Source organism: Microcebus murinus, chromosome 4 (genome assembly GCF_040939455.1).
Source record: "Microcebus murinus isolate Inina chromosome 4, M.murinus_Inina_mat1.0, whole genome shotgun sequence".
Classification (NCBI taxonomy): Eukaryota; Metazoa; Chordata; class Mammalia; order Primates; family Cheirogaleidae; genus Microcebus; species Microcebus murinus.
In genome coordinates, this window is record NC_134107.1 from 102,153,659 (window position 1) to 102,166,257 (window position 12,599).

General features: G+C 37.5%; 1 protein-coding gene and 1 pseudogene across 1 annotated transcript; both read left to right on the forward strand.

Annotated features, from left to right (window-relative positions):
- Positions 1–4,178: 4,178 nt before the first annotated feature.
- On the forward strand, positions 4,179–5,430 carry LOC105866512 (olfactory receptor 10G9). Its single transcript, XM_012755845.2, has one exon. It carries the CDS (start codon positions 4,206–4,208, stop codon positions 5,145–5,147), a length of 942 nt encoding a protein of 313 aa, XP_012611299.2. The 5' UTR covers positions 4,179–4,205; the 3' UTR covers positions 5,148–5,430.
- A 5,705-nt stretch (positions 5,431–11,135) lies between these two features.
- LOC105866510 (olfactory receptor 10G9-like) lies at positions 11,136–11,993 on the forward strand (annotated as a pseudogene).
- Positions 11,994–12,599: the final 606 nt, after the last annotated feature.

The window sequence follows — 12,599 nt, forward strand, 5'->3', positions numbered from 1 at the left end:
TATTTATAGAGAAATGTAAAAGTTGCTGAAGAAATGAAGGATTACAATGTGGTGGTTGATTGGAAGAGTCAATATTTTAAAGATGCCAATTTGCTTCAAATTGTTCTATAGATTCAATGCCATTCCAAATAAAATCCCAGCCTTTGATTTTGTAGATTTGGACACATAGATCTCAGAGTGTCTATTGAAATTAAATGGGTCACAAAATGGTCAACATATTCAAGAAGAAATAAAATAAAACTGGAAGATCCACAATACCAGACATCAAAAGTTATTATGAAACTGTAGTAATTCAGAGAGTGCAGAATTTGTATGAGGCTAGACAAATAGGACAGGGAAACAGAATAGAGAATAAAAAATAGATTGATACAGATTCATATGACAAAGATAACTTGTAACGCAACAGAGAAAGACTGGCTTTTTCAATAAGTTATTTTGGATTCATTGGGTATTCACGTGTAAAAAAAAAGATCTTGACACTATCTTACAATGTACACATAGAAAAATTAATTGGCGCTAGATTGTAGATATAAATGTGGTAGTCTTTATGACATTTGTTTAACTAAAAAGAAAACAAAGAGGCTAACCATAAAAGTAATACATTGTGAAATATAAATTTTACAGCTCCTTTTCTTTTATGATAATAAATATCAAATAAAGCTAGAGCTTAATAAGAAAATTATAATAAGGAAAATAAAAATTAGGAACTTTACTAAAATTCCTAAGAAAACATGTTCATGAAGTAATTATACCTACAATCTCAAATTATAAAAATAAAAAACATCTTTATATTACAACCACAGCCAAAGTAAGACTAATTCCAAAGGAAGAAAAGTAAAGCTCAAAGCATTAAATATTTTATAAGTGAACACTGATAAATGTTGGTTGTAAGGAAAACCTTCTTAAAGCAAACATCACCAACATCACTCTCATCAAGAACCATATTGAAATTGATTGGCAAAATTTCCTAGAACATTAAAAAAATGTGTAGAAAAGAATTTTTAAAAGACAAATTTGAAAGACCATTTTACCTTACAATAAATTAATGAATTAATGTCTTTATTTTTAAATGTATAGAAAAGAATTTAAAAACATTATTACCATGAAGACAGAAATGAAAGTTTATGAAAAGCTAATTAACAAAAGGCAAGAATATACACTTATAAAATATTTTAACTGTTTCCTCATGCTTGTTATGGCAATGAAAATTATGTTAGCAATAAATGGTAATTGTTACTTATATAATTGAAAAATAAATTATGTATCCATGGAAATTTTTGAGGAAAATGTCACTCAAAAGCCATAAACAACAATAACAGAAAAGTTTGGAAATTTGGATGTTTTAAATCTCCATAAAAAGATGGTGAAAGAGACAGTATATTGAGCTATCTTTAGCTATCTTTTTCACAACAAGGTGATAACAATCTATGGAGTCTAGAAATTTTGTGTTGGAAGCAAGCAGTTGTGAGTGTCTGTCAATCACTGGAGAAGGAAACGTTAAGTCCTCTTTTATTCAGCTTGGTATAAATATTAGTTCCAGGAAGACATGACTTATCCCAGGAGGATTCGAACAAGATACACACAGGGAGATATCTGTGTGCTTATGACGAATCTTCCCCTGGTCTTCTGTTGTTGTTTTTGTGCTCATTGAGGGAACCTGAAAACCCACGAGCAATCCCAACCCCTGAGACCCAAACCAAATTAAGCTCCTACCCATGTTAGTTTCTGTTCCCTGCACTTCAACTAGTTTTGTTCTTGACTAGAAATGGACCTCTCTATCTCATCACTGTGTACGTGTTCTTTGAGCGATGCCTTGCAGCTCATGCCTGTGAATAGCATGTGGAGAGTAAAAATATTTGGGGAAAGACCTCAGATGAGTTTTACTACTGAAATGATTCACATAATGTAAGGTGAGTTCTTACAAAGGTAGGTTTAGCTTAGTTGCCTCTGCTTTCCTTCTTTCCTTTACCTCAAAACTTTCTTTCAGAACTAAGATATTTGGGAATTGTTAGACTGTGTTCTAAAATCAGTTATCTAGGTAGATAGAGGGATAGATACATAGATATAGATAGATAGATAGATAGATAGATAGATAGATGATAACTGAGAAGATACAAGTAGAAACTAAGGAGACTAAGTTACTATATCACGAATACTCAAGTAAACATCCACCCTGTTGATTGAGGATCTTGCCTTAGGTCTTAGACTACCTTGGATTTCACCTGATGAAAATTTTCTTATTTCATCAAATCTGATCATGAAGTTATCATGGGAATTTATCTTCCAGAAACAGTAAAAATTTGTTATATTTTTTTCATTTTTGGAGTTCTAATATCCATGTTGGTAATTATAATAATCTTGTCCTGCTATTTATTCTCCTATTTGAAAAACACAGCCTTAATGTAATTTGAGCCACATTCCCTGGGCCTTTGCTAAGAGCAGAGATCTTAGTTTCTCTTGTTTTGGTGAACCAGTTTCTGTCTCTTCTCACTGAACAATTAATAACACTCTTGAACTAAGAGAACATTTTGTGTTTAGTCAAAAACCTCATTTCTGTCTCAAATTCAATGGTAGATAATCCCAACTTCTCTTGACACCAAGCAAACATGCTCTCCTTCTTTTCATTAGGTCTATTTTCCTATCTCAGGTCATAAATACTGACTTGAGGGAATTGTCTCCTGTTATGAGAGTATTTCTTGGGATTCTGAGCATGAGGAGTAGGAGATGGTGGGAGAAACATGAAATCTAACAAAGCCCATATTAGAAAAAACTTACACATCTATGATAGAAGGGTTTGTGGTAGAAAGCTGGCCGTGTCCAGTAGATTGTAGTCAGGACAGCACGTAACAAACATCATCTGCTAGACCTCACCGGGCTGGTAAAATGTAAGAGAAACCAAGGGTCAGACTTGCACGAGGCCTTGAGTTGTGCGGATCATTTAGGAGGTTGTAGGGTGTCCAATAAGTAGTTTTGCTGAGATTCCTACCTGCTGTGAAAGATCTGAGAGAACCCTTTTGAAAGCAAGCAGTGGCAGTGGGGGAGGGAACAGTAACAATAGCAGGGATCAAATATTCCACAAGACCTAGCTATTAAATTGGCAAAAAGTTTCTGGAAACATTGAGAGAATTTACTTATTTTTCTCTTTGTAAAATCAAAAAAGACAATTCTGCAATACTGTTGTAAGGCACAATGTTCTATATGATGCACTGTCATTTACCAAGCAGTTATTCAGTGCCAGGCATTGTGCTAAGTACTTTAAATGTATCATCCTATTTAATCCATACAACTTCTAAGTGAGGGAAACGATGTTAGTAATGCCAACTAAATTATGAGGAAATTAGAGAATGGTTTAGGTACACCATTATGAGGACTTTTGATGTATCATTGCTACCAACAAATTCTTGTGGTTTTCAGTTTTCCCATAACCCTGCAACAAAAATAGGATATGAAAGGTAAGATTGCAAGTAAACACCAAGACTTTTACCCACTAGTCCACACTCCCTATTTAATAACCTCCGTTTGACTGTGGGTGAGACCTAGAAATATGATGGGATATCAACCCTCAAGTATATTATACTACATGAGACTGTCACAGCAAACTGGAAAGAGATTCTCATGCTGCCTTTGAAGAATCTGGCATACTGTAAAGGCCAGGAGGCTACGATCCTTGGACCTAGGGCGCAACAAGAATAAAACTGGGAACTCAATCCTAAAACTGTAAGGAGCAGAATCCTGAAAACACCCTCAGGAAGCGTGGTAGAGAATACTGAGCCTCAGATGAGATTGCAGTCCCAGCTGACACCTGGATTAAAACCTGGTGAGACAAGGAGCAAAGGGCCCTGCTGGTCTGACCCACAGAGAGGGTGAAATAATGAATATGCATATTTTATGCCATTAACTTTGTGGTAATTTTTAATACACCAAGACAGTTCTGATACAATGTATTTTTTCCTACTTTCTTCTGTGTGTGTGTGTCTTTCTGTGTGAGTGTCTCTGTGCATGTGTACGGGAGAGACAATGAAATCATTTCATCATCACTCTTTCTGAAGAAGCTTTGTAACCAGCAAACTTTAGTATAATCTTGAAATAATTATCATGCTTGATACAGTTTCCACATAGAGAATGGACACTTAGTTCTCAATTAACTGCTAAATTCTCAGTGGTCTCTATATTCCCATAGGCAGAGAGATCAAGGGTGAGAAGAAATGTCAAACGTGAGCCTTGTGACGATGTTCATCCTCAGGGGCCTTCCCCATGCCCCAGCGCTGGACACCCCCCTCTTTGGAATCTTCCTGGTGATTTATGTGCTCACCGTGCTGGGGAACCTCCTCATCCTGCTGGTGATCAGGCTGGATTCTCACCTCCACACCCCCATGTACTACTTCCTCACCAACCTGTCCTTCATTGACATGTGGTTCTCCACTGTCACGGTGCCCAAAATGCTCATGACCTTGGTGTCCCCGGGTGGCGGAGCTATCTCCTTCCACAGCTGCATGGCCCAGCTCTATTGCTTCCACCTCCTGGGGAGCACAGAGTGTTTCCTCTACACGGTCATGTCCTATGATCGCTACCTGGCCATCACTTACCCACTCAGGTATGCCAGCATGATGAGTGGGAGAACCTGTGCCCTCCTGGCCACCAGCACTTGGCTCAGTGGCTCTCTGCACTCTGCTGTCCAGACCATACTGACATTCCGTTTGCCCTTCTGTGGGCCCAGCCAGATCCAGCACTACTTCTGTGATGCCCCACCCATCCTCAAACTGGCCTGTGCGGACACCTCGGCCAACGAGATGGTCATCTTTGTCAATATTGGGGTGGTGGCCTCGGGCTGCTTTCTCCTGATAGCACTGTCCTACGTGTCCATCGTCTGCTCCATCCTGAGGATCCGCACCTCAGAGGGGAGACACAGAGCCTTTCAGACGTGTGCCTCCCACTGTACCGTGGTCCTTTGTTTCTTTGTTCCCTGTGTTTTCATTTATCTGAGGCCAGGCTCCAGGGAAGCTGTGGATGGTGTTGTGGCAGTTTTCTACACTGTGCTGACACCCCTTCTCAACCCTGTTGTGTACACCCTGAGGAACAAAGACGTGAAAAACGCTCTGTTGAAACTTAACGACAAGTGGAACATTTTCAGAGAGATTAAACACTAGAAAATACATGTTCTACATTGTTCAAAAGAAGTAATATGACTTAGTTATCCATGTGAAATTTATTGCATGCATAATTGTCTATGTTAAATATTGAAAACCATTTGGTAAGTTATATTTCTTTCATAGATTTTTCTAAGAAATTTTAAAAATCAGAACTAGCTTTTTATTTATGATGAACATGCTTATATTCTGCTCTATTGACTCATTTCTCTATAATAGGTTTCTTTTACCTTTTTAAAACATACATATTTTAATTGTACCTCAGGGACAGAGGATTATGTCAAACATATATTTTACTTCTTTTTTTTTTTTTTTTTTTTGAGACAGAGTCTCACTTTGTTGCCCAGGCTAGAGTGAGTGCTGTGGCGTCAGCCTAGCTCACAGCAACCTCAAACTCCTGGGCTCGAGTGATCCTTCTGCCTCAGCCTCCCGAGTAGCTGGGACTACAGGCATGTGCCACTATGCCCGGCTAATTTTTTATATATATATATCAGTTGGCCAATTAATTTCTTTCTGTTTATAGTAGAGACAGGGTCTCGCTCTTGCTCAGGCTGGTTTTGAACTCCTGACCTTGAGCAATCCGCCTGCCTCGGCCTCCCAAGAGCTAGGATTACAGGCGTGAGCCACAGCGCCCGGCTTTATTTTACTTCTTAATAGACTTTTGTTTTCTGGTTTATTTCTTGTGCATACAAATTAAGAATTTATGACCATGGGGATATTGTTTAAGAATAGTAGCAAATATCAGAGGTTATTTGTTTTCTGGTTGTAACTATTCAAATATCTTTTCAATGTTTTTATTGGACCTGAGTGTTTGTATGTGTGTACTAATCCAAGGGTGTATGCAATAGAAAGCATATGATATATAATATGTAAATTTGTTAAAGGCTTTTCCATATGTGTGTGTATAGATGCACACCCTAAACAATATTTCTAGAAAAGTTATTATTATTATTTTTTTTATTTATGTTTTTTTTTTTAATTTTTTTTTATTTTGGCATATTATGGGGGTACAGATTTTAAGGTTTCAATAAATGCCCATTTCCCCCACTCCCCCCAAAAGTCTGAGTCTCCATCATGACCATCCCCCAGATGGTGCACATCTCACTCATTATGTATGTATATACCCGCCCCCCTCCCCCCTCCCACCTCCCCAATACCCTATTACTGTAGCACCTATGTGTCCACTTAGGTGCTACTCAGTTAATACCAGTTTGCTGGAGAGAAAAATTATTTTTAATAGGCAAAAATCAGAAGCTATTCAGATGACTATCTGCAAATGAATGAAAAGTAAATTGTTGCATATTCACACAATGGGTTACTATACAGCAATGATAATTTTGATCTACAATTACATGTATGATGGTTTGTGCACTTATCTTTTGTGCCTACTTATGTTTGTTAAGATTCAATATAAAAATTAAATATGTCTTAAATATCTAGAACAGTGGCTCTCAACTGGGGGCACTTTTGCTCCATTGGGATATCTAGGCAATGTCTGAGGATACTGTTGCATGTCTTAGGTCCTGGCATGTAGTGGTAGAATCAGGGGAGCTGCTAAACTCCCCATAATGCATGATATAGCCCTTCACAACAACACTTATTTTGCCCAAAATTTCAATAATTCTGAGGTTGAGAAACCTTGATCTGAATTTAATTGTAAGTTAAGTTGTATAAGACCATTACAATAGAAATGAAATATTTTCAGAGAAATATAAAAGTTGCCAAAGAAATAAAAATTGAGGATTATAATGTGAACATGAAATAAAAGCCCATTTTAAGGAAGCGAAATCTCTTCCATTTTTTTCTATAGATTCAATACAATGCCAAATAAAATCCTAGCATTTTGTTTTGTAGATATGGACATGTGGATCCTACACTGTGTGGTGAAATGAAATGAATACTCAAAATGGTCAAGAGAACCTCAAAAAAAAAAAAAAAAAGTAAAACAAAACCAGAAGATTCACAATACCGGATATCAAAACTTATTATGAAGCTATAGTAATTTAGTGAGTGTGGTATTTGTATGAGTCTTCAAAGACAGAAAAATGGAACTGAATAGAAGGTATAGAAATAGAATGACATATATTGATATAATAGTGATGACACTACAGGGCACGAAAGCAAGAATGGCTTTTGTCAAAAATTATTTCAGGTAATTTGGATTCTCAAAATGAAGAAAATTAATCTTGACCCTGTCTCACAATGGACACATCAAAAAATCAATTAAGGCATAAAAGAGATAAAAAATATAAATGTATGACATTTGTTTAGATAAAGGTATATTAAAGAAAGCAAAAGTGGGTAATCATAAAAGTAACATATTAGACTAAAATTATTACATTATGAAATAAACATGGTGAAGCTAATTTTCATTCATCATAATGTAATAAAACTAAAGTTTAATAAGTAAATTATAATAAAGAAAAATCAACTGAGAACTTAAAATCCCTAAAAAAATCACTTTAATTAATGAGGTAAATACAACTAAAATCTCAAATTATATAGAAAATAAAAACATCCATATGTCACAGGTAAGGTAAAATTAATTCCAGATGAATTAAAGATATACATGAAGGAATAAAACATGAAATCATTAAAATAGTATATAAGTGAAAATTAATAATCCTCTTATGCAAGAAAAACTCCTTTAAAACAAAATACCAAGATGAAAAACATATGAGAATCAATTGATACAATTTCCTAGAATATTTCTAAAAATCTATACATACAAAAATATATTTTAATGACGATAAATTTAAAATTACATTTAACCTCATGGTAAAACATACATTATTGTTCTCAATCTGTAAGACCTCAGAAGAATCAATAAAATAAAGACTATTGCCTCAAAAGAAAGAAACGAATAAAAATCCCCAAAAGCTAATTTACAAAAGGTGATATAGTTTGATAGTTCACACATGAACTATCAGAGTGTTTACTCATAGTTGTAAAAGGCAGTGGATATCATGACAGCAATACAATCTCATTATTACTTATACAATTGGGAAATAATAATGTATGGTAGGTATTTCTTTGGGGAAAAGCCACCGTAAAATTCTAAACCACTCTAAACCTCTGTACAGATTGTGACTGAGAGTGTGATATTAGCTGGAGAGCACACATAGTTGAGGAACATTCTGGAATCTGGCCAATTGTAAGTTGAGAGCAAGCAGTTGTGAGTGTCTGTCAATCACTGGTGAGGGAAAAGGCTAAGTTTTCCTTCTCTCTTAGGTATAAACAGCAGTTCCAGGCATCCATGGGCTCCTCTTGGGATAATTTCAATAAGAAACATACATGATAATATGTGCATGTGTACGAAGAACCTTCCATTGGTCTCTTCCTGTTGTTTTGTGCTCATCGAGGGAAACTGAAAACCCAAGAGCAAGCCCATCCCCTGAGACACAAATCAAGTTGAGCTTCTACCTATCTTTGTTTCTATTTCCTGCACTTCAGCTCCTTTGGTTCCTGACTAGAAATGGACTACTCTATCTCAACATTGTATATATATATATTCTTTGTGCAATGCCTTGCAGCTAGTGCCTGTAATAGCCTGTGGAGAGTGAAGAATCTAGGGGAAAACCTCAGAGGGGTTTTCCTATGGTAATAATTCACATACTGTATGTGAGTTCTTAGAAAGGTAGATTTAACTCAGTTTCCCCTGCTTTCCCTCTTTCCTTTACCTCAAACTTGTATTCAGGGTTAAGGTCCTCAGGAATTTTTAGACTTCATTCTAAAATCAGTTATCTAGATAGATAAATGGATAGATAGGTATACAGATATTATAGTACCTGGGGGGGGGGTATGCAAATAGGCACTAAGTTGCTACACCATGAATATTCAAGTCAGACATTGACCCTTCTGATTGAGACTCCCATGTAAGTCTCAGGCTACTGTGGACTTTATCTGATGACAATTTTCATAATTCAGCAATTGACGTATGAAGCCACCTTAGGGATTGGTCCCCCAGTCCAGTAGAAATTTTGGAGTTATATCTGTTCCATTTTTGGAGTTCTGATATTCTTATTGGTGATTACAACAATCCTGTCTCTGCTATTTATTCATATATTTGAAAAATGTGGCTTAAGCCACATTCCCTGGATATAGGGTAGATTTTATCTGGGCTTGGCTAAGAGCAGAGACCCTGGTTTCTCTTACTTTGGTAAACCAGTTTCATGGCCTTTTCTCACCAAACAACTGATTAAATTCTGAACCAAAACAACCTCTTGTGTTGAATCAAAAACCTCATTTGTGGCTCAATTTCAATTGTACACAATCCCAACTTCTCTTGGCATCAAGACGACGTTGTCTCCTTCTCTTGCATTGGGTCCATTTTCTCCTGTCTCAGGTTGAAGGTATTAAGTAACATTGACTTGATGGAATTGTTTGCTTTTATGAAAGCATTTTTTTGGGTTTATGAGCATGAGCAGTAGGGGAAGATGGTAGGGAAAAGATGATTTCTAATAAAGTTAATGCTAGAAAATATTTAAACAGCTATGATAGATCAATATATGTTGGATAACTGGCCTGCTCTACTCAGCAGGTCGTGGCTGGGAGAGCACATGTGAACACCACGTTCCTAGAGCCTCAGAGGGGATGGTCAAATGTAAGTTCAACAGTGGACAGGTCATGTATGAAGCTTGATGTTTTCTGGATCATTTAGGAGGTTATAGGGTATCTCACTATGAAGTTTTACTGATATTCTTGCTCTAAGAGATCTGAGAGCCCTTTGAAAGCAGGAATTGGTGGTGGAGGTACCATTAACAGTACTACAAAGATGTAGCTTTTAAATTGCAATGAAGTCTCTGGAAACAGTAAGCAAATGCATGTGTTATTTTTCTCTCTAACATCACACACGACAATTTTGTAATACTGCTGCAAGGCACAGTATTGTATGATTCACTGACATTTATTGAGTAATTGTCACATGGTAGGCATTGAACTAAGTGCTTTAAATGTTTCATCTTATTTAATACTTGACAAATTCTCAATGAAATAGGTGATGTTAGTAGTGCCAGGGAACATATGAGGAAATTAGATAATGGTTTAGGTGTAGTGTGCAGTTTTGAAATATTCATTGCTGCCAACATTTAAATATTTGTTGCTTTTTTTTAAAATTTCCTATGAATCCTGCAGCAAAAGTACAACATGTTAAGTAGAATTCCAAGCAGTCTCTAAGACTCCTGCCCACTGGTATAACACTCTTTATTTAATAATCTCCCTTCCAACATGATAGGGACCCGTAAGTATTACGGGGTTATCAGCCCCTTGCTTACTTATTACATAATAGTTGGTCCGAGAAAAATGGAGAGAGTTTCTCCTCCTGGCTTTGGAGAAGTGAGCTGTCCTGTTCTGAGAAGGCCTGGTGGCTCGGGTCCTAGACATCAGAGTTGCAACAAGAAGCTGAGGGTGGTATGTCCTGCCAACAACCAGCAAAAATCTGGAATCTCAGTTCTAAAGCTACAAGGAACTGAATCCCACCAACAAATGCAGTAAACCTGGTGGAGGATCCTGAGTCTCAGATGAAATCACAGCCCCAGTTGACACCTTGATTAAAATCTTGTGAGGCCTTGAGCAGAGGACCCAGCTGACCTGACTCACAGAAATGGTGAGATAATAAATTTGAATATTTTATGCCACTGAGTTTGTGATAGTTTAAAATGTACCAACAGAAATCTAATACAATGTTTGTATTTCTCTGACTTTCTTCTGCATAAATCTCTGTGTATCACCATTAGCTTGCGTGTTCTTGTACACACAAGAGAGAGAACGTGAGAGAGAGAGATTCGGAGTCATTTCATCATCATTATCAGAGCAGCTTTGTAATAAGCAAAGTTCAAATTAACTCTAGAATTATTCAGATACCACAGAGAATGTATTCTCAGTACTGAATTAAATGCTGAATTCTGGGTGCTTTTTATATCCTCACAGGGAGGGAAACCAAGGGTGAGAAGAAACATAAAATATGAGCCTTGTGACAATGTCCATCCAATGGGCCTTCCCCATGCCTCAGCGTTGGACACCCCCCTCTTTGGAATTTTCCTGGTGATTTATGTGCTCACTGTGCTGGGGAACCTCTTCATCCTGCTGGTGACCAGGCTGGATTCTCACCTCCACACCCCCATGTACTACTTCCTCACCAACCTGTCCTTCATTGACATGTGGTTCTCCACTGTCACGGTGCCCAAAATGCTCATGACCTTGGTGTCCCCAGGTGGCGGAGCTATCTCCTTCCACAGCTGCATGGCCCAGCTCTATTGCTTCTATTTCCTGGGGGACACAGAGTGTTTCTTCTACATGGTCACATCCTATGATCACTACCTGGCCATCACTTACCCACTCAGGTGTGCCAGCATGATGAGTGGGAGAACCTGTGCCCTCCTGGCCACCAGCACTTGGCTCAGTGGCTGTCTGCACTCTGCTGTCCAGACCATACTGACATTCCGTTTGCCCTTCTGTGGACCCAACCAGATCCAGCACTATCTGTGTGATGCCCCACCTATCCTCAAACTGGCCTGTGCAGACACCTCCACCATTGAGATGGTCATCTTTGTGAGCGTTGGGATGGTGGCCTCGGGCTGCTTTCTCCTGATAGTGCTGTCCTAGATTTCCATTATATGATTGATTCTGAGGATCCACACCTCAGAAGGGACATGGAGCCTTTCAGACATGTGCCTCCCACTGTGTCAGGGTTCTTTGTTTTTTGGCCCTGTTTTTCTCATCTACCTGAGACCGGGCTCCGGGGATGCTGTGGATGGGGCTGTGGCAGTTTTCTACACTTAATTGACACCCCTTCTCAACCCTGTTGTGTACACCCTGAGAAACAAAAAGTGGAGAAAGCTCTATTAAAAATAAGCTGTCATATTCTTAGAGCAAATAAACACTAGAGAGTAAATATGTTCACTTTTCAAAATTAGTAATAAAATTTAGTTATTATGAAATGTATTGTATACATAAGTCTCAGTGTTAAACATTTTTCAAAACCACCTACTCAGAAATATTTATTTTGCAGAGATTTCTACGGAATTTTTAATTCATAGATTTTTTATTTATTTATGGTGAGTGTTCTTATATTCTGATTGACTTTTGTGTTTGCAGTAGGTTTGTTTTCACTTTTTAAAATTAAATATTCTGGTTCCAGTCTAAGTGAGAATGCTTTCAATTTTTCCCCATTTAGTATGACGTTGGCTGCGGGTTTGTCATATATGGCTTGTATCATTTTTAGGTAAGTCCCATCTATGCCTATTTTGTTAAGCATTCTTATCATAAAAGGGTGTTGAATTTTGTCGAATGCTTTTTCTGTGTCTATTGAGAGGATCATATGGTCTCTATCACCACTGCTATTCAACATACTTCTAGAAGTCCTAGCCAGAGTAATCAGAGAAGAGAAGGAAATCTAGGGCATCCAGATGGGGGCAGAAGAGGTCAAATTATTGCTCTTTGCTGATGATCTGA